We start from the raw sequence: 22,818 nt of genomic DNA, 5'->3' as shown, positions 1-22,818 counted from the left end.
TGATGGAGAGGATGGAGAGAGACAGTAGAAATGCCGTGGCAGAGCACGATAGAGTTCTGCAGGCCAGACTTAAGGTAGGAATTTTAAAAACACAAACATTGAGGACAACACTTTAAAACTACAGGAACTCTAGGGMTAAGATTAACTGTGTGTATGTGTTTTGTTTTAATGACACAGTCCGTGATGTGTAAAAACAAACCTTGTAATTTCAGGAGCAGAATGACCTTCTCCAACAAGGGTTTGATGACAGAGCACACCAAATGCAAAGAGAGATAGATYCGCTTAAGGGTGCYAAGGCACAAGAGGAAGAGAAAAAACCCTCATTTATGAGCACAGCTCTGGATACTGTTGGGACTGCAGCTACCTTGTTCCTTCCAGGAATACTTCCCAAAGTAGGAGGAATGGCTGTGAAATGGCTGTCTAAGTGGTTCTGATGTAGGTTCCCGAGGAGGATGATGAGCTATTATTCTTATAGACATATGGATTGACTGAAWGTGTATTTATTGGTAGTTGATTCATGGATTTAGATTAAGCACTCAGTCAAGGTTTTAGTTTGTTTTTTAATAATTATTTTGAATGCCTAATTATGATAAATTAATGCTTTTAGAAAACACACTTAAAAATGGTTTTGCTCTGGTGTTTTTTAAATGTTACTATTACCAAATAGGCCTACTTTTTAACACTGATGACGTTTACATGCACKCCAATATCCCGTTATTATTCGGGATACTCAAGTATTCTGTTCTTGAGTTGACTCATATAAACGTCATATCCCATTTACAATAACCCGAAATATCTTGACGTATACTGTGGCATGTATACAGTGGCGGTTCTAGCTTGTATGGCTCCCTGGGCGAACCCCCCCTTCAGCCCCCTCCATTTGGAACAACACAAATAAATAATCATAACATTTAAAACTGTATAAATATAAKAATATATACCAAAATAAGACTCAAATATCAAAAGAAGTAACAAAGACAAATAGAAAGAAATTTGTGTTGATTTGGCACTTGAGCATCAATGCATTACCCATTCCTCAACACTGTTAACCAAGAGTCAAGACTAAACCAATTCACCTTGCTGGTGTGCAGACTGGTTTTATATTATTCTTAACGATTTCGCGCAAACCAGAAAAAAATGCAACAATGTCTGTGAAACTATATATTCACAATATTATGAATGAATTGTGGTTTATTTGGTAGCATTACGTAGTGTGACTGATTTTACTAATTGCATTAGTACTGTACAAAGTTAGAGGTGCGCTATTTGATAGATTCCCTGCTCCCCCTACCTCAGGATTCCAGTGGGGAGAGCTGAGGTCAACCTACCCCCGCCCCCCTCCCCATCTCGTACTTCAATCTCGTACTTCTGAGTGGGAGACCTTCCCAGGCAGTAGCCTGCCTGGCTCACAAACTAGAATCAGGGCGGCCACTCCGACAAGGTTAATTGACCCACAGTCCCACATGGTGACATGATATCATTGACGTGACGTGCAAATGAGCGATAGAAAACCGATCGCGCAAATGTACCCATTCCAAAAATGTTTGTACGGGCGCCCCGTGCTGCCCTGGGAGGCTGCCCATGTRGCCTWTACCTAAATCCGCCACTGCATGTATACATCCTATTCCGTTTACTGTTTTCCACGGTCTGCACAGGCTACGTTTCGCATTTATTTGGTGTTGTGTGATGATGTTTTCATCTTGTCAAACAAATCACTTCAAAAAGTTTGCTGATACTCCGTACTGGACCGTATAGCCTACTAGCTACTTTCACCCTTAATTTGACAAGTTTCTACTTATAATTTTCGACATTTGGTAGGCCATATTATAATTTCTGAGGTTTGAAAGGCCATTTGCTTGTCAACTATAGTTAGGTACATGCAGCTTCTTGTCTGTCATAAATTGTTGCTCCAGAAGACTAAATAAAGTAGTGCTCACCAAAATAATGTCTTACATCGATAGAATGAATGCATTATTATAGAATGAATGCATAATTAATGTAGTTAACACCGTATAGTTGTCTGTTTTGTTTCGAGACCGGGTAGAAAACGCAATAACTCCAAAACAGTGGAATGATTGGTCCATTTGAACATCCATCACCGTAAACCAGGTGCCTAGAGCACATTCTGAAACGGAAGGTCCAGCGTCAAATAAAAGTTCTAAGGTAAACGCTTGCTCAACATTACGCTGTGGTCTGAGTGCCAGTATGTGCTCTATTGGTACGTAGTATGCAACATACAAGCTAACGGAATATCCTTTCTAGCAGAATTTGAGAAAGAAGTAGTATATTGGTAAAAGTAATGGAGCATCAGATGACCCCGAACATTACAATTTGGAATGTTCTGTGTGGCTACACTTTGAACTTAGCAATYGCAATCAATCAATCAATCATACATAAAAAATACTGTATGTATTGTGGTATCCRGGGAGGTGTACCCCAGGGGTTGGTGATAGAGGGGATGACAGCGATTTGACCAGTGGTGAGAGAGCACATGGCCCAGGCGCAACMCGCCCAGGAGCGCCTATACATCCGGGGGGCCCAACCAGGAGTTCCACCCGGGTGAGAAGGTCTTGGTGCTGATCCCCACAACGGAGATCAAATTCCTGGCAACGTGGRATGGGGCCCTACGACATCGTCGAGCGGGTAGAGCAGAGAAAGCCCCTCCAGCTTTACCATGTGAACCTACTGAAGAAGTGGCACGCATGAGAGGCGCTGAAGACCTCAGCCCGACCCAAGGACAAGCGCTCTGAGATTTGGTCCAGCGGAATATGGCCGTATTCTCTGAGGTGCCGGGGCGTAAATGGCCAATGGCCATACCTGATACCAGAAGCCCAGAGGGCGGCGGTCTAGAGGGAAGTGACGACAATGCTAGAGATGGGGGTACTGGAGGAGTCCCACAGTGAGTGGTCTAGCCCTATTGTGCTGGTACTGAAACCGGAAGGAACCGTCCGCTTCTGCAATGATTTCTGGGGCCTGAACGAGGTCAGAAAATTCGACGCCTACCCCATGCCCCGGGTGGACGAACTGATTGACCGCTTGGGGAAGGCAAGATACGTCAGCACCCTGGACCTGATGAAGGGGTACTGGCAGGTGCCGCTGGCAGCGGCCCCCAGGAGAAGACGGTCTTCTCCACCCCGGAGGGACTGTACCACTAACGGGTGAGAGCATTGGAAATACTTTTAGCGGTTGATCTGCATCTATTCAGTGGGTGGCACTGTGTGCTCTTTTCCAAGGATGGGTCCTGGCCTCTCGGGGGGACTAGGGATCCAGGGGGATGGGGGTGGTCTGCCGGTCACTGGGATGACAACCCAACTAGGGATGGGCTTTAGCGGGTGGAGTAGTGGAGGACAATTGGAGGGTTACTTAGTAGCAATGCAAATATCATGGTACAGCTATATGGACACTCAATCCCTATGGTACTTTTTAATGTTAAATTTACAAACATATATTATGATGAATAGATTTGAAAGGTGTGTCTGATTATGGTGAATGGTGAAATAAGTATAGCCAGTTATAATTGTAATGGCTTAGCAGATAAGAAGAAAATAAGAAAAATATTTACCTGGCTCAAAGAGAAGGAATATCATATCTATTGTTTACAGGAAACTCGTTCAACAATTTTAGATGAAGTTGTGTGGAAAAAGGACTGGGGGGGTGAAATATAATTCTCCCATMGGCAAAGAAACTCGAAAGGGGTGATGATATTAAATAACAGTAATTTTGATCCGAATGTGCAAATTGTCCAAACAGATCCTCAAGGTAGATGGATGATTTTAAATATGTTATTGGACCATAAACAGATTTGGCTCATTAACCTTTACGGTCCAAATAATTATGATCCACACTTCTTTGAAAATATATATAATAAAGGATCAACCCTGCAAGCAATACAATATTCTATTATTATGGTGGGAGATTTATAATACTGTTTAAATACCTCAGTGGACCAGAAGGAAACCACACTACAAACTATCACCCTCATTGTCACGACTTCCACCGAAGTTGTTCCCTCTCCTTGTTCGTTCGGCGGTCGAGGTCACCGGTTTCTAGCCGCCACCGATCCATGTTTCATTTTTCCTTTGGTTTTGTCTGTATACACACCTGGTTCCTATCTCATAATTATGTTCCTTATTTAACCTCTGGTTTCCCTTTCTGTTGTGCGTGATTGTCTTTCGTGTATTCCGCTATCTTTTAGATAGACTCTAACACTTATGCTCTTAAGGAAATCATGAATGCATGGATATATTGGAATTAGTGGATATATGGAGGCTTAAATTCTCTGACCTAGTAAGATATACAGTTGAAGTTGGAAGTTTACATACACTTAGGTTGGAGTCATTAAAACTCTTTTCAACCACTCCTAAATTTCTTGTTAACAAACTATAGTGTTGGCAAGTCGGTTAGAACATCTACTTCGTGCATGAAGCAAATAATTTTTCCAAAGATTGTTTACAGACTGTATTCAGTGTATTACAATTCCAGTGGGTCAGAGTTTACATACACTAAGTTGACTGTGCCTTTAAACAGCTTGGAAAATTCCAGAAAATTATTGATGGCTTTAGAAGCTTCTGATAGGCTAATTGACATCATTTGAGTGAATTGGAGGTGTACCTGTGGATGTATTTCAAGGCCTACCTTCAAACTCAGGGGCTCTTTGCGTGACATCATGGGAAAATCAAAAGAAATCAGCCAAGACTCAGAAAACAAAATTGTAGACCTCCACAAGTCTGGTTCATCCTTTGAGCAATTTCTAAACGCCTGAAGGTACACACGTCATCTGTACAAACAATAGTACGCAAGTATAAACACCATGGGACCATGCAGCCGTCATACCGCTCAGGAAGGAGACGCGTTCTGTGTCTAGAAATTAACGTACTTTGGTGCGAAAAGTGCAAATCAATCCCAGAACAACAGCAAAGGACCTTGTGAAGATGCTGGAGGAAACAGGTTCAAAAGTATTCTATCCACAGTAAAATGAGTCCTATATCAACATAACCTGAAAGTCCGACAGCAAGGAAGAAGCCACTGCTCCAAAACAGCCATAAAAAAGCCAGACTACGGTTTGCAACTGCACATGGGACAAAGATCGTACTTTTTGGAGAAATGTCCTCAGGTCTGATGAAACAAAAATAGACCTGTTTGGCCATAATGACCATCGTTATGTTTGGAGGAAAAGGGGGAGTCTTGTAAGCCGAAGAACACTCTCCAACTGTGAAGCACGGGGGTGGCAGCATCATGTTGTGGGGGTGCTTTACTGGGAGGGACTGGTGCACTTAACAAAATAGATGGCATCATGAGGATGGAAAATTATGTGGATATATTGAAGCAACATCTCAAGACATCAGTCAGTAAGTTAAAGCTTGGTCGCAAATGGGTCTTCCAAATAGACAATGACCCCAAGCATACCCCAAGCATACTGGCAAATGGCTTAAGGACAACAAAGTCAAAGTAATGGATTGACCATCACACAAGCCCTGACCTCAAACCTATAGAAAATTTGTGGCAGAACTGAAAAAGCGTGTGTGAAAAGGAGTCCTACAAACCTGACTCAATTACACCAGCTCTGTCAGGAGGAATGGGCCAAAATTCACCCAACTTATTGTGGGAAGCTTGTGGAAGGCTACCCGAAACGTTTGACCCAAGTTAAACAATATAAAGGGAATGACCAAATACTAATTGAGTGTATGTAAATTCTGACCACTGGGAATGTGATGAAATAAATAAAAGCTGAAATAAATAATTCTCTCTACTATTATTCTGACATTTCACATTCTTAAAATAAATGGTGATCCTAACTGACCTAAGACAGGGAATTTTTACTAGGATTAAATGTCAGGAATTGTGAAAAACAGAGTTTAAATGTATTTGGCTGAGGTGTATGTGTCACGCCCTGGCTATAGAGAGGTTTTTTATTCTCTATTTTGGTTAGGCCAGGGTGTGACTAGGGTGGGCAGTCTATGTTTTTTTTCTATGTTGTTTGGTTTTCTATGTGTTTGGCCTGGTGTGGTTCCCAATCAGAGGCAGCTGTCTTATCATTGTCTCTGATTGGGAGCCATACTTAGGTAGCCTGTTTTCCCATTTTGTGTTGTGGGTGATACATTTCTGTTTAGTGTGTGTTGCACCTGACGGAGCTGTTTCGGTTGTCACTTTGTTGTTTTTGCTTTTTAGTGTTCAGTTTCTATTAAACATGACGAACACTTACCACGCTGCATTTTGGTCTTCACCTTCTTCCGACGACAGCCGTTACAGTATGTAAACTTCCGACTTCAACTGTACTGTACATTCTGTACATGTCATTCTCGTTTGCACCACAAGTTTTAAAAGTGTTGATAGGGGATAGAATGTGGTCGGACCATCAMATAATTGGCATATACATTACTCTTACTGAATTTCCATGTGGGCGAGGATATTGAACATTTAATCAAAGCCTATTGGATGCTAACTTTTTTTTAAACTAGGACAGAGGAATTTATAACTACATTTTTCAGACATAACACAGGTACAGCAAATCCCCTTATTGTATGGGATAATTTTAAATGTGCCTTTAGAGGCCATGAAATTCAGTACTCATCTCTAAAACAAAAGCATTTTAGGTCAAAAGAGTCCATACTAACAAAGGAAATAGAAGGTATGGTGGCAGAATTGCAAGATATAAATATAATAATAATTTTATTGCATCAAATGGTTGTTTTATGCAACAGAATAGAGTATTCTGTTAACTATTGTGTGTGTGTTCTACTGAGGATGGGCCTCTGGGAGATAACACTGAAAGGAGAGATTTATGATGTATTTTGGGTGATAAAYCRTAAAGAGCATTCCAGAGCATGAGTTCATGTTTCTGTTATATATGGTACCAGGGAGAGATGGTTCCAGTTTGGAGTCGGACGGCCAGACACCGGTCTCTATGCAATGAAAACTGTTGACACAGCAGATACTGTCTGCTATGTATTATAGGTATATTTCATACAGAGCTTAACCTTGTGACCCATTCTATATATCTGTTGTTCGTCATGTAGGTTGAAAGGGGTGTATCTTGGCTATAAAAGACCTTTGTACTTTTGTCTCGGCGCTCTCAATGAATCATCAGAGAGGGTGATTCGTCGACCAGCCATCGCTATTGCAAAGCTCTCACTAATAAAGATTCAGTTTAAGTATAACTCTGACTTGTGTGATAAGTTTGTCTCTCTTCATTTGATAATACAGAAATTAACCACCACAAAGGTCTAACAGAACAAATAGAAAAAATGGATTGATAAAACAATTTAACTGTACAATGGAGGCTCAGAATAATTTAGAGGAAAAATAAAAATAATTGAGGAACTTATTCAAGAAAGATCAAGTGTATATATTATACAAAATAAAGCAAACTGTAGATAAGATCTTGCTACCATGGAAAGGTAAATAACTGTCTATTTGTGGAAAAATCCCCGATACATTTTTTAGTCATATCCCAGTTTACCTATTTGCTTATGGTCTTGCCTACACCTAGCGAACAGTATTTTTTATTATTTGAGAAAAAAATATTATATTTTATTTGGAACGGCAAGCCAGACAAAATTAAACGGGCCTATTTATATAGCAAATTAGTAAGAATGTCTCACCCTATGTTCAAGAATGGCCTTCTTTCCTTTATTCAGATTACAACCTCTCATTTTCAGTTATTTGAAAATGAGATCATCTCCTGTCACGCCCTGACCATTGATTGCTTTGTATGTTTCTATATTTTGTTTGGTCAGGGTGTGATGTGGGTGGGCATTCTATGTTGTATGTCTAGGTTGTCTATTTCTGTGTTTGGCCTGGTGTGGTTCCCAATCAGAGGCAGCTGTCTATCGTTGTCTCTGATTGGGAGCTYTACTTAGGTAGCCTATTTTCCATTGTGTGTTGTGGMTGGTTGTTTTCTGTTTAGTGTATGTTCACCTGGCAGAACTGTTCGTTTATCGTTTTTGTTGTTTTGTTAGTATTCATTAAAAGTAATTATGAGTACTTACCACGCTGCACCTTGGTCTTCTCCTTCTCCTCGATACGACGATCGCTACATCTCCCAAATATCACTATTTTTAAAACAAGCCATAGAAAGTCGGTTGCAATTTCAATTTAATCCACCAGAAAAGACAGAACAAATAATACAAAAAATTGTGGTTATACTCAAATATACTAATTGATAAAAATAAAAAAAAAGTATAATCTTCGCAAAAGATATCATAAATAGGACTGGTGGAGTTATGTCACACATGCAGCTAATAAAAACATATGGAAATGTCTGCTCTACCCAAAACTACAACCAACTAATTGCAGCATTACCGCAAACATGGAAGAGGAAAGTGGAAGACGGAAAAATTAAGCAACTTGTCTCTCTGTGTACCTGCTCAAGTAATACACAATGTTTCTACTTCATAAAAGATACCTTCATGAGCTTATATTGAAATAAAATGTTGGCAGCGTCCATTCCAAAAATAATACATCACTCTTGCATATAAAGCTTATACTGATTCTAAGCGTGGCTATCAACTTGACTTTTCGCTTTACATTGCTAGATAAAGCTAACAAATGTGTACATGCTCAGGTAATACACAATGTTTCTACTTCATAAAAGCTCCCCTCATGAGCTTATATTGAAAGACAGTGTTGGCAGCGTCCAATCCAAATCGAAGAACAGGCATGACTGTAGACTCAAGGAAACCACCTCCTTCCTTCTCAGGTGTGTTGCTCTTCTTGAACTCCTCTATCTCCTGTCTCATTAAGTCAGCCTTCTCCTTGTGGCCCTTCTCCAGCAGATCCTTCTGCTCCTGCARRTTGCACTCCAAGGCCCTGTGGAAGTCCCGTTCCTGTTGCTTCATCTCCTRCTTCATCTTCTCTTCCATCTGCTTCAACTTCTCGTCTTTGCTTCTGCGATCGTCCTCCATGGTGCGCTCCATCTCCAACCGTTTCTCTTCAGCAGCCTTCTTCTCCTGCTCCAGCACAGCTGATCTCTCCTTCTCCTCTGCATGGTCCAAAGGAAGAGTTGAGGTAGGAAAACACTCTAGCTTCTGGACTACTCATGTTCTCTCTCATATGGAGTCAACAGACAGCCCCTGATCTTTTCCATGTTCTGGAGTAGGCCATAAGTTTTAGAATACTCTTTCAAACATCCCAGATCTATGTTGACTTAACATCCCAATGCTATATTTTGGACTTACCATAGATTTTTTTCTCGTTTTCCGTCAATTTTTTGTCAGCCTGCAAGATGGAATTCTTCTCTAGACTCTTCTCCCTCAGGAACTGCTCAAGAATCTCCTCAGCCTGCAGAAAACACCCCCAAAGGCTACATGTTTTACCATTGTTTGATGGCAATCTAAAACCGGTTGGATGTGTTTTTGGTATGATGCTGTAGATGCCTAGAAATACTTTATGGAAGATAATGTGAATGATAAAAGTAACAGATGTTGATAGAAACAGCAATCCATCTACGACATTGAAACTACTGTGAGTGGATCGACCTGAAAGACGAGAACAACTCCAGTATTCAATATGGATTTTTTTATGAATGTTTCAGCCCTAGCAAGGATTCAGCTCGAAGCTCTTACCCCAACTCCTTTATCAGGCTCGGCTCGGTACTGTGCAACCATGTTGTCATGGTGATTGCAGTAAAGCTCATATCCTCCAGGTGTGGTGTAGATCCCCTCCTTAATCTTCTGGGCCATCGGAGCAGACAGCTTCTCCAGAAGGGCRGCACACTTCTTCTCTGAGGCATCCTCGTTCTGYATGAGAAGGWCAGCGTAGTGCTTTGCAATGGCCACCTGCAGGAGTCAAGACTGTTTTAGGGAAGCATTTGTAAAAAGTGGTCCTTGACAGAGTTAAGAACTAAGGCAGTGTTTGTACCAGGCACAGATCTGAAATGATGACCCTTACCGCCAACGCTTTCAAGAAATCCCCATTTTRYTCTTTGAAGGATCGTTTCATGAAAGCCTGCGTGGCCTGGTGGTCTGAGCGGAGGTGATGAGCTGAAATCTGACCCATGTCCACAGGGAATAAGGCCTTCACCTCCTCCATGCCCCTCTGGTATACTACCTGGCCCTCATCCACAGCAGCCTGGTTCTCAATTTGAGCCATGGCCAGCACCGCATTCTCCAGACAGGGCACAGAGCCTTTGGCTATGGTCTCCACATAGGTGTTAACCAAGTGGCCGAGCACTGCAATCAGATAGAGYCGGGAAGAAAAATATAAGTGTATACATTTGGTGGTACAATAACATAGGATACATTCAATGCATCTGTYCAAAATCTGCTGATATTTGACRTACTTCTCCCGGTWACMTTGTGGCCCCCTTTGACAGTTTTTGTACGGCTCTCCTGGAAAATAAAGCAGCAGAAAGTGTCTGCAACCTTTCGGAAGCTTCCACACAGGCCAGCCTCYTCCATGGAATCCAGGTGGGGCATGTTGGCAGGAGTTGTAGGGGTGGGGAATACAAAGCACTTGCGCGAGGGGAAGTAGTTCCTGATGCACTCTCGTGGGAGGTTGTACATCAGATTCTTTTTACCCCCACCTGAATGATAGTCAGCATTCACCATTACAGTTGACATTACTCTATTTTTAGGGCTGGTTTCCCAGACACAGATTAGTCCTTGTCCTGGACACAAAGTGTGTTCAGTGGAGAATCTCGTCTAGAGGCCTAATCTGTGTCTGGGGTACCGGCCCTTAGTTCACCAAAAAACACAATCATTAACAGACAAGCATATACAGAGATATGCTTACATTAACATGAGGCAGAAGACTTTATGARCAATAAACAAACTGGATAAAATCATTTGGTTTATGTGTCTGTTTGATTATGAGTGTAATCCTACATTACATTTTCATAGGAATGATTTTATAATAGGTCATTTTGACAGGCAGAGCCAAAATCAATCATCTTGTTTCACAACCCCTATGTTCTCTGTGAGATAATGATTATTCCAACTGTATAATTGWTAATGGTGCACAATTCTATSTAGAGACATTGTGCACAGTTGATCATTGGGGTGGTGGCTAATGCTAATGTCACCTTTTCTGAGCTCCAGGGAATGCTCCAGATACTCATCTTCGGTGACGTTTCTGCCGTCGATCTCGAGTAGTAGAGTGAAATCTCTGATGGCCCACACAAAATTCGGAAAGAACTGCACAAACTGGGCGTCCCCTCCTTCCTCGTCATCGTGAGAGGATGAAGCTGCACTGGAAGAATTCACCTTGATCCGCTCTGTCAGCTCACTCACATATCTATAGGGCCGGTTGAGGATTGACTGATAAAAGCTACCAAAGTTCAAAAAAATACTGTGCGTCTGCATTGACATGTGCCTGCTACGGTTGTACAAGGACTTGCAATACAACAGTTATAGCATACGAGTCATTTCAGTTTAATTTTGAATGGACTGTGTCCACATGCACTGAGTAACCCCTAAGGGAATGGATATAACAAAGTACAGTGTATTGAACATTCTGCAAACACATAATTAATGCTGTCAGTAACACAATATATTGCTGCAAGTCTATAAGGACATTTTGCTCAGCATCCAATAGATATACAAACATACAGCACTTTCACTTTCAATATGAGAGGGAGTTCCAAGAAATGGCCCGGTTGGGGGAAATATCCCCTGTCCTGTTAAAGTCAACAGGAGAGGAAACAGGGGAGGTTTGCCATGGGGAAATAGATATTGGTTTAAAGGATACTGGAGGTTCTCCACGGCTTGATTGTCGATGGTCCCTCGACTGTTGTAGACCAGAGTACTGCTTAACAGAATGGCCAAGGAGAAGATCCAGGCATCATTCTTAGAATCTCCCTGAAACAAGTATGACAACAGCAACATGCTTATTGGTGATACGGCTAAATGAAATGAAATAATTTCAAATACACTATATATACAAAAGTATATGGACACCCCTTCAAATTAGTGGGTTCGGCTATTTCAGTCAAACCTGTTGCTGACAGGTGTATAAAATCGATTACCAAGCCATGCAATCTCCATAGGGAAACATTGGCAGGAGATTGGCTCAGTGACTTTCAACGTGGCACCATCATAGGATGCCACCTTTCAAACAAGTCAGTTCGTCAAATTTCTGCCCTGCTAGGGCTGCTCCGGTGAACTGTTAGTGCTGTTATTGTGAAGAGGAAATGTTTAGAAGCAACAACACAACGGCTCAGCCGTGAAGTGGTAGGCCACACAAGCTCACAGAACGGGACCGCTGAGGGCTGAAGCTCGTAGCGCATAAAATCGTCTGTCCTCGGTTGCAACACTCACTACCGAGTTCCAAACTGCCTCTGGAAGCAACGTCAGCACAAGTACTGTTCATTGGGAGCTTCATGAAATGGGTTTCCATGGCCAAGCAGTAGCACAAAAGCCTAAGATCACCATATGCAATGCCAAGTGTCGGCTGGAGTGGTTTGCTGCCATTGCTACCATTGGACTCTGCAGCATTGGAAACACATTCTCTGGAGTGATGAGTCACGTTTCACCATCTGGCAGTCCGACGGACGAATCTGGGTTTGGTGGATGCCAGGAGAACGCTACCTGCCCGAATGCATTGTGCCAACTGTAAAGTTTGGTGGAGGAGGAATAATGGTCTGGTGCTGTATTTTATCGTTTGGGCTAGGCCCCTTAATTCCAGTTAAGGGAAATCTTAACGCTACAGCATACAATGACATTCTAAACAATTCTGTGCTTCCAACTTTGTGGTAACAGTTTGGGGAAGTCCCAGTTTGCCCATGATTTTGGAATGAGATGTTAGACGAGCAGGTGTCCACATACTTTTGGTCATGTAGTGTATGTGTGTTTAGATACTTGTTCACTGTGCTGGATTACTAATGTGAATTGTAAAGAGACTGAACTTTGACCTCTCACCTTCTCCACATCCCCCAGCCCCTCTGTATCCAGCAGTACCAGGGTGTGGTCTCTTTTTTCAGGGTGAGGCACACACCACATCCAGATGCCCTTAGTTTTGGATTGGATGGTGGCTCCCAGGGCAAAACCTAAATCAATATTTCAAAGACCGTTTTAAGACGAAAAAATTTAATAGACTTTTTCTTCTGAAAGAAATGTACAGATGCAAAAAAAATGGGAATTGTCTATTGAGGCATAGATTATTCAGATATGTCTCTCAGCATCAGTCAGTCTCTGTCTCACCTTTTCTCTTTCCAGCCAGCTTGTTCATGAGGTAAGACTTGCCGGTGCGGTACAGCCCGACCACCGACACCACTACGACTTTCTGGTTCAGTCCCATCYGGTACTTGATYGCACCAGGYACTACATGAAGCTCSCCYTCGGCGTTTTCGACCAGYCACATTGGGGAATCCATGGTCAAGTYSCTTCACAGGATGATTAGCCTYCAGCTCCCAGAAATATTCAATCTTTAATACAATTATGAATTAAATATAGTTCAGGTGAATTATGTGAATATTATATAGATTAGGACTACTGCGAAGGTTATGTAAAAAATATTATTAAGATATGCATAATTAAACAGCTGAGCCATACGCATACAAAATTAAAAGTGAAGTTAAAATATTGTCCAATGTTAGCTTCAATTTCATTACGAAATTTGTCTTCAAACATGTAACTGTTTTCCTGCTATGGAAAAGCATTAGTTGATAGTAGCCTACTCACATAAACGACCTCTCCAAAAGCCTGCTCCAAACCAACTGTAAAATTGCAGAGGATGTCGCAATCTCGAGTACCTATTTCAAGGGGGTTTCAACTAGTTACCACAGCCACAAAGTGAAAATTGTCTGTGATCATACAAATGAATGGAGAAAAAAAATGCTTTTTGGTCTTAATTTAAGATTAGGGATAGACATAATGTTAGCAGTGTGGTTAAATTTAGGTTTAAAATCACATTTTGAGAAGGGAAATAGGCGAGGTCTAAGACGTTGTGGCTGTAGTAACTAGTGGTACCTATTTGTCTGCAGATACAGAAAGTGAAAGTTGTCTCTAGACTATATGTCTCTTATTTTCACCAGTTAAATAAGATATGGAACTGACGCATCCGACTTTGAAAAATGTTTGTTTTTGTTTTAATGGCGTTATTGAGCCAATGATCTGTCTTGTTCTAGATAGGAATAGTGATTCGTTCTAGTGCAAGTTGGAACAAGGAAACTCGGGTATGGTCGACTTGCTAACTGGTTGTAGTTCTACGTGTTYGCTATTAACATATCGCGTTCAAACCGTTAGCAAGTCGAACTTTTCTGAGTTCCTAGTACCTACCAGCACATGAACGCGGTATATGTCAGGTCATGTTTCACTGCAGCAGAGAATTTTTCGGGGGGGAAACGTCGTGCTTTCCCGGAAGCTTAATTGTTAACGTAAGAGAAACACTTTCAGTTTCAATATCACAACCGATCTCTTTTGCCGTGCAAACGCGGACGACAGACTGAACAACAACCTCACTGTACGGTACAGTGTTGCCGAGGTAAGCCTAAACTCTCTTTCACTTCTAAATGTGGGCTTTTTTACTATATGATATATAGCTATTGATTTGCAAAATGACTGGTATAATGTTGGCTGGTGATTTTTTTTAATTTTTTACAATAAACATTTGCGGTCAATTAATCGATTGGATAACCACGCCTGTACATGCAAGCACATTCATAACTATTCATGGAGTCTATTCATGGAGTAGCCTCTACGAATCAGAGAGTGGAAGACTCCTCTCCTGTCTTTGAATTTGAACGTATTTTTCCTGTTGTCTGCTGTTATTATTTTTATGACACACATACAGTACCAGTTAAAAGTTTCGACACACCTACTCATTCCAAGGTTTTTCTTTAATTTGACTATTTTCTACATGGTAGAATAATAGTGAAGACATCAAAACTATAAAATAACACATATGGAATCATGTAGTAACCAAAAAGTGTTAAACAAATCAAAATATTTTATATTTGAGATTCTTCAAAGTAGCCACCCTTTGCCTTGACGACAGCTTGCACACTCTTGGCATTCTCTCAACCAGCTTCACGAGGTAGTCACCTGGAATGCATTTCAATTAATAACCTAACGAGTCACAAACCCGGATCCGGATCCCCCCATCAAAAAAGCTGACTAGCATAGCCTAGCCTAAAGCCCACAGGGATATCATATAATAAAATGTTCATGAAATCACAAGTCCAAGACACCAAATGAAAGATACACATCTTGTGAATCCAGCCATCATTTCTGATTTTAAAAATGTTTTACAGGGAAGACACAATATGTATTTCTATTAGCTAACCACCATAGCAAAAGACAACTTTTTTTTCCCACCATTTTTTCCTGCATAGGTAGCTATCACAAATTCGACAAAATAAAGACATAAATAGTCACTAACCAAGAACAACTTCATCAGATGACAGTCTGATAAACATATTTATTGTATAGCATATGTTTTGTTCGAAAAATGTGCATATTTCAGGTATAATCATAGTTTACATTGCAGCCACCATCACAATCTCAAAAAAGCAACTGAATAACTACAGAGAGCAACGTGAATTACCTAAATACTCATCATAAAACATTTATAAAAATACACAGCGTACAGCAAATGAAAGACAAAGATCTGTGAATCCAGCCAATATTTCAGATTCTTTAAGTGTTTTACAGCGAAAACACAATTTAGCATTATATAGCTTACTACAATAGCCAACCAACAACAGCATTGATTCAAGCCAACAGTAGCGATAACGAATAAAATCAGCAAATAATAAATTTTTTCACTAACCTTTCAACTCTCTTCAGATGACAGTCCTATAACATCATATTACACAATACATATATTGTTTGTTCGAAAATGTGCATATTTAGCGGCAAAATCGTGGTTATACAATGAGAATAGTAGCAGGCTGCCACAAAATGTCGGGAGAAATCTTGGGAGAGGCACCTAATCTAATCAATAACTAATCATAAACTTGACTAAAAAATACAGGTTGGACAGCAAATGAAAGATACATTAGTTCTTAATGCAACCGCTGTGTTAGATTTTTAAAATTAACGTTACTACGACATACAGCGTGCGTTAAAGCGAGACCGCACCGAAATTAATGGGCGGAATAGTAGTTTTACATTTTTCAACAGAACAACGAATTAACATCATAAATAGTTCTTACTTTTTGATGAGCTTCCATCAGAATCTTGTGCAAGTGGTCCTTTGTCCGAATCATCGTTGCTCGGTTGTAGATTGTCTTCTTCAACTTACTAATTAGCAGCAAACATTAGCTATGTGGCCCAGACGTGCCCAACTCTTCATAACGCAGCACAAAGAAATATCCGAAAATCGCAATATACTGATATAAACTGATATAACTCGGTTTAAATAATCTACATTATGATGTCTTTAACACCTATATCGAATAAAATCAGAGCCGGATCTATCTAAGGCCTATAACGAGAGCTTTTCAGAATGCCATCCTGAGGTCCTCCTTTGCGCCATGACGAACGTTGAAAAGAGTGCACCCCCGGTTCCATGAGCCTTTATATGGCCTCAGATCTGCCTAGCAACACCATTCACATTCTCACTGCTTACTGACATCTAGGGGAAATCGTATGCAGTGCATGTCGACTCATAAGTCACATGCAATTTAATAAACTGACCTCGGAACAGGTTTCAGATTTCTCCACTTCCTGACAGGAAGTTAGCTGCAACTTGATTCTGTTTTCTCACAGATATAATTCAAACGGTTTAGAAAACTAGAGAGTGTTTTCTATCCAATAGTAATAATAATATGCATATTGTACGAGCAGAAAATTGAGTACGAGGCAGTTTAATTTGGGAACGAATTTTTACAAAGTCGAAATGGCGCCCCCCTATTGACAAGAAGTTTTAACAGGTGTGCTTGTTAAAGTTCATTTGTGGAAATTCTTTCCTTCGAAATGCATTTGAGCCAATCAGTTGTGTTGTGACAAGGTAGGGGTGTTATACAGAAGATAGCATTTGGTACTATTGGTAAAAGACAAAGTCCATATTATGGCAAGAACAGCTCAAATAAGCAAAGAGAAACGACAGTCCATCATTACTTAAGACATAAAGGTCAGTCAGTACGGAAAATTTCAAGAACTTTGAAATTTTCTTCAAGTGCAGTCTTAAAACCATCAAGCGCTATGATGAAACTGGCTCTCATGAGCACCGCCACAGGAAAGGAAGACCAAGAGTTACCCCTGCTGCAGAGGATAAGTTCATTGGAGTTAAAAAAAGAGCCTAAATAAATGTTTCACAGAGGTCAAGTGACAGACACATCTCAACATCAACTGTTCAGAGAGACGTGCGTGAATCAGGGCTTCATGGTCGAATTGCTGCAAAAAAAACACTACTAAAGGACACCAATAATAAGAAGAGACTTGCTTGAGCCAAGAAACACAAGCAATGGACATTAGACTGGTGGAAATCTGTCATTTGTCTGATGAGTCCAAATGTGAGCTTTTTTGTTCCAACCGCCGTGTCTTTGTGAAACGCAGAGTAGTGAACAGACAATCTCTGCATGTGTAGTTCCCACCGTGAACATGGAGGAGGAGGTGTGATGGTGTGGGGGGTGCTTTGCTGGTAACACGGTCAGTGATTTATTTAGAATTCAAGGCACAATAACCAGCATGGCTACCACAGCATTCTGCAGCGATACACCATCCCATCTGCTTTGCGCTTAGTGGGACTATATATCATTTGTTTTCCAACAGGACAATGACCCATCACACCTTCAGACTGTATTTTTAAAATATATATATTTTTAAATGTAACCTTTATTTAACTAGGAAGTCAGTTAAGAACACGTTCTTATTTACAATGATGGCCTACCGGGGAACAGTGGGTTAACTGCCTTGTTCAGGGGCAGAACGACAGATTTTTACCTTGTCAGCTCGGTCCAGCGACCTTTTGGTTACGACCCCAATGCTTTAGTGGATGTTGAGAATTGAATGTTCACCTCCTCACCATGTAAGGGCTATTTGACCAAGAAGGAGGGTGATCGAGTGCTGCATCAGATGACGCCTCAACAATCACCCGACGTCAACCCAATTGAGATGGTTTGGGATGAGTTGGACCGCAGAGTGAAGGAAAAGCAGCCAACAAGGGCTCAGCATATGTAGGAACTTCTTCAAGACTGTTGGAAAATGATTTCAGTTGAAGCTGGTTGAGACAATGCCAAGAGTGTGCAAAGCTGTCATCAAGGCAGTGTGGCTACTTTGAAGAATATCAAATATATATATATATTTTTATTGTTTAACACTTTTTTGGTTACTATATGATTCCATGTGTGTTATTTCAAAGTGTTGATGTCTTCACTATTATTCTACAATGTAGAAATAGGAAAAATAAAGAAAAACCCTTGAATGATGTGGGGGTGTCCTAACTTTTGACTGGTACTGTACACACACACACACACACACACAGTGTCCTACTCAATAAAAAGTTATTATGCGTGTCCTTGCCTTCGTTTCTATAGGTCAGCATCATGTCAGGCCAGACAGTATCCATGAAAGAACCAGTATGTCTGATAGAGAACGACAGTGATGGGAAGCTGCGTGTTGTCCGCAGTGCACTGGACATCCTGGACAAGATTGACCAGCATGTGGTAGTGGTGTCGGTGGTCGGGCTGTACCGCACCGGCAAGTCCTACCTCATGAACAAGCTGGCTGGGGAGAGGAAAGGTAAGCACATCCACTKAAGCATTTTTTAAATCAATGTTCTGATCAAGTTTCATGAGCCTAAAATAAAAGATCCTWGACATGTCCTATATACACAAGAAGCTTATTTCTCTGAAATGCTGTGCACAAATRTTCTTACATCCCTGTTAGTGAGTATTTCTCCTTTGCCACGATAATCCATCCACCTGACAGGTATGGCATATCAAGAAGCTGATTAAACTGCATGATTATTACACCGGTACACCTTGTGCTGGGACCAATGAAAGCCACTCTAAAATGTTCAGTTCTGTCTCACAACACAATGCCACAGATGTTTCAAGTTTTGAGMGAAAGTGCAATTGGCATGCTGACTTCAAGATTGTCCACCCGAGCTGTTGCCAGAGAATTGAATGTTAACTTCTCTACCATAAGCCACCTCCAACGTCATTTTGACAGTACATCCAACCGACCTCACAACGCAGACTACGCGTAGCCATGCCAGTCCAGGACCTAAACTCAGCAAAAAAAGAAACGTCCCTTTTTCAGGACCCTGTCTTTCAAAGATAATTCATAAAAATCCAAATAACTGCACAGATCTTCATTGTAAAGGGTTTAAACACTGTTTCCCATGCTTGTTCATTGAACCATGAACAATTAATGAACATGGCACCTGTGGAACGGTCATTAAGACACTAACAGCTTACAGACGGTAGCAATTAAGGTCACAGTTATGAAAACGTAGGACAACTAAAAAAAGAGGCCCTTCTTTTCTAAACGGGACTCTGAAAAACACCAAGAAAGATGCCCCAGGGTCCAGCTCATCTCTGTGAATGCTGCCTTAGGAATGCTGCAAGGAGGCATGAGGAAATTCGCATGTACCATAACTGTAAGACTCCTTAAGGACGCGCTACAGGAGACAAGACGGACCAGCTGATCAGGGCAGACCCGTGTACACACCACCTGCACAGGATCGGTACATCAGAAACATCACACCTGCGGAGACAGCGTATGAGATGCCAACAACTCCAGTTACACCACGGAACGCAAATTCCCAATCCATATCAGTGCTCAGACTGTCCCGCAATTAGGCTGATAGACCTCGGCTGGAGCTAATGGCTTGTAGGCGCAGAAGCAGGTCTTCCACGCAGAATCTGATCATATGGCTAACAATGACGGCTATGGGCACAAACCCATCCATCGCGGAGCACATAATGTACGATGTATAACTTTAGTACGTCCCCTCGCCCGACCTCGGGCGCCGATACCAGCGGACCCTCCTGCACACATGCATACAAACGGTCGCCAAAAACCAACTAAGGCAAATCGCATACCCATCGCTCCACAAAAGGCCACGTCCCTCTTGCAGAGCCAAGGAGGCAAACACTACTATCCTAGGTTTCAGAGCAAGTGACGTAACTGGATCTGAACACGCTAGGTCAGCGCGTAACCCCGCTAACCTAGCTAGCCATTCTCACATGTCCGTTACACCAGACGGACTGGCAAAAGCCTGCCTCTCACTCAAGACCGGAGTCGCGGTATTGTCTCACCAGCGCGAAGAGGAAATAGGTTTCGTGATTCACGGTTTATGTCGAACAGGTACAGTGGTCGTTATAAACACCAGGAAGGCCTGCTACTCTGGAGCAAAGGAATCGATTTGGAGGTGTCGGATGGTAACGCGTCATGTCCTGAGTACGGTGTTAACAAGCATATCATCGAGACTGAGCTTGTTGTCAACATTGCAAGGCCACAGTAACGCGCTGGCGCGTTACAATCAGGGAAAGACTACCAATCCTCCCTCATGTGGAGGTACCCTTCCTGTTGCAGGCTCCATCCTGACATAACCACTCCAGCATCCACAATCGCCACCCAGCCACTCACTGCCTCGTTCTTATGCGTGATTCCTCCGCAAGACAGGAATATAGATCAGTAAGTATCGCCCATGGCCCTGCGAAAGAGCCCGGATCTCATCTCCATCTAGAGCCACGCCTGGGGACCTCTCTGGATCAGGAGGGTGGAAAGCTAAGGGCCATTCCCCCAGAAATTCCGGGAAACTTAGCAGTGCCTTGGTGGCAATAGAGACTGGTAGGTAACACTATCTCAGGCAGTTAATGAACTGAATGTGCAAATTTCTGGGGCTCGTAGTCAATGATGGAGGAGATGCACTTGCAGTACTTTAATGCAGCCTGGTGGCGCCACACCTGATACACTGACTGTACTTTTGATTATTGACCCCCCCCCCTGCTGTGTTCAGGGACACAAATTATTATATTCTCTGTTAGTCACATGTCTGTGGAAACTTGTTTAGTTATATGTCTCAGTTGTTGAATTTTTGTTAAGTTAATTAATTAAGTTTGTTAATAAATTTGCAGTTGAAGAGTGTAGTGAGAATGCGTACTGGCCGAGGAGAAGTCAGGCGCAGGACGAGGAACGAAAACTGATTACAACGGTGTCGTTTATATATCCATAAACCACCGTCAAAAACGACAATCAATCAATAATATATTGTAAAACAATACAAAATACCGTAAATTAAGACATACCGTTGCATAAGCACTACAAGAAAACAATTACCGACCAAGGACATTGGGGGAATAAGAGAGTTAAAATACCACAAACATGTCAATTGATGGAAAACTGTGGAACAGAGTGATGTGAAGAAGACAAACAAAAAACACCCAATATGGAAAATGAAAGTGGAATCACGTATTGCGTCATAAGAAGGTCGGTGACGTTCGGACACACGAAATGCTTCGCCGCCGAACAAAGCGAAGAGGACCAACTTCGGAGGAGATCGAGACAGAGAGGACGTTTCTATTTTATTGCATGAGTTTATATACTCGGCTTCTTCACCACGCGGGATCGTCTGAGACCAGATCCCCCGCGGACAAGTCTAGTATTGAAACTGGGTTTGCGATTATCTGAAGAATTTCTGGCCACCAACACGTCGAACCGTCTCAAGGAAGCGTTCATCTGCGTGCCGTCTCCTCGCATGTTCTTGTCTGGCTGCAGTTCGGTGGTCTTAACGACTTCAGTGGCGGCAGATAGCTCACCTTTAATTGACGTTATGGTATGTCCAGGCATAAGCTACTGACAACAATAACGGTGACGAATCCTTGAGGTTCCTATTGTCGTGCATTCATCGCCGCCATCACCTCATGTTTCCGCATTATAATGCAGGGCCCCAGTCGCAAGGATCTGTAACTAATCCTGAAAATGTCCCCAGTTCTTACCATGGCCTCATAGTCACCAGAACATCACTCATTGAGAACTTTTGGGATGCTCTGGATTGACATGTTCGACATCCGTGTTTCCAGTTCCCACATATCCAGCAACTTCGCCACAGCCATTAAGAGGAGTGGGACCAAACTTCCTCAGACCCACAATCGCAGCCTGACAAACTCTAATGGCCAAAGGAGATGTGTTGCACTTGCATGAGGCAAAATGGTGGTCACACAGATACTGACTGGTTTCTGATCCACCCCCCTATTTTTTATGTTTTATTTTTCTGATTTCCTGTATTTTGGACTGTAACTCAGTAAAATCTGTGACAATTGTTTAATATATTTTTCGTTTCAGTGACATAACAATATGCATGACCTCAACACTGTTTATATTGGTTAAGGAATGATTATGTATAAGATAATTATTTCTCATAAAAGGATAGGTATAGAAATTGTGAAACAGAAAGTGGTAACTTATGTACTGCATTTGTCATTAGTTAGAGCCAGATATGCTGACACCAAAGTACAGACTTTCCTGTTTTGACCACCATTATGCTGTTGATGTGTTTTTCTCTCCAAAAATTGGAAATTCGACACACCCTGTTATTGCATTTGGAAACTACAGTTTCTCTTTGTTTGTACACCATACGTGGCGCCAACATGGCAAAAACATTTTTGTTCCCGACCACATTTGTTCTAGGTGGGTATGTGTAGCATTAGGGTGCCGTTTGCACTGAGCTGCTAGTTTCACTTTCAGTCTGTCAGTATGATATACAGTATAAACTAGACAAAAGGTTCATCTGAAAACCAGAGCCTTGAGTAAACACTTTACATCCTGCTGCCTCTTTACAGATTCCATCCTAAGAACCGTTTTGATCCTCTGTTTCCTCAAGTTTTTGCCCTGGAGCCACCATCCAGTCCCAAAACTAAGGGCATCTGGATGTGGGTGTGCCTCACCCTGAAAAGAGACCACACCGCTGGGTGCTGCTGGATACAGAGGG

At 41.8% G+C, this 22,818-nt stretch overlaps 2 protein-coding genes across 4 annotated transcripts; one reads left to right on the top strand and one right to left on the bottom strand.

The window, feature by feature from the left end:
• Window positions 1–8,076: 8,076 nt before the first annotated feature.
• LOC112068305 (guanylate-binding protein 1) lies at window positions 8,077–14,292 on the bottom strand. Of its 3 annotated transcripts, XM_070438099.1 has the most exons (11): window positions 14,214–14,292; window positions 13,617–13,687; window positions 13,137–13,336; window positions 12,855–12,982; window positions 11,686–11,795; window positions 11,021–11,232; window positions 10,280–10,522; window positions 9,889–10,169; window positions 9,564–9,776; window positions 9,177–9,279; window positions 8,077–8,980 (listed from the first exon to the last, which is right to left on the bottom strand). In XM_070438099.1, the coding sequence occupies exons 3-11, from the start codon at window positions 13,306–13,308 to the stop codon at window positions 8,580–8,582; spliced, it is 1,863 nt and encodes a 620-aa protein (XP_070294200.1). In that variant the 5' UTR covers window positions 13,309–13,336; window positions 13,617–13,687; window positions 14,214–14,292; the 3' UTR covers window positions 8,077–8,579. The 3 variants fall into 3 exon arrangements, with proteins under 3 accessions (XP_070294200.1, XP_023991176.1, XP_023991177.2); XM_024135408.2 differs by lacking the exon at window positions 14,214–14,292 and having other exon boundaries at window positions 13,617–13,692; XM_024135409.2 differs by lacking the exons at window positions 10,280–10,522; window positions 14,214–14,292 and having other exon boundaries at window positions 13,617–13,692.
• A 48-nt stretch (window positions 14,293–14,340) lies between these two features.
• LOC139023908 (guanylate-binding protein 4-like) lies at window positions 14,341–22,798 on the top strand (the record flags this gene model as incomplete). The annotated part of the gene is made up of 3 exons (XM_070438098.1): window positions 14,341–14,418; window positions 18,416–18,620; window positions 22,711–22,798. Coding segments are annotated over exons 2-3 (284 nt in total), but the record flags the coding sequence as incomplete, so codon positions are not given.
• Between the last annotated feature and the right edge of the window lie 20 nt (window positions 22,799–22,818).

This window comes from Salvelinus sp. IW2-2015, unplaced genomic scaffold, assembly GCF_002910315.2.
Source record: "Salvelinus sp. IW2-2015 unplaced genomic scaffold, ASM291031v2 Un_scaffold370, whole genome shotgun sequence".
Lineage (NCBI taxonomy): Eukaryota > Metazoa > Chordata > Actinopteri > Salmoniformes > Salmonidae > Salvelinus > Salvelinus sp. IW2-2015.
The sequence above is the reverse complement of the archived record's forward strand: the minus strand, read 5'-3'. Positions and strand labels throughout refer to the sequence as shown.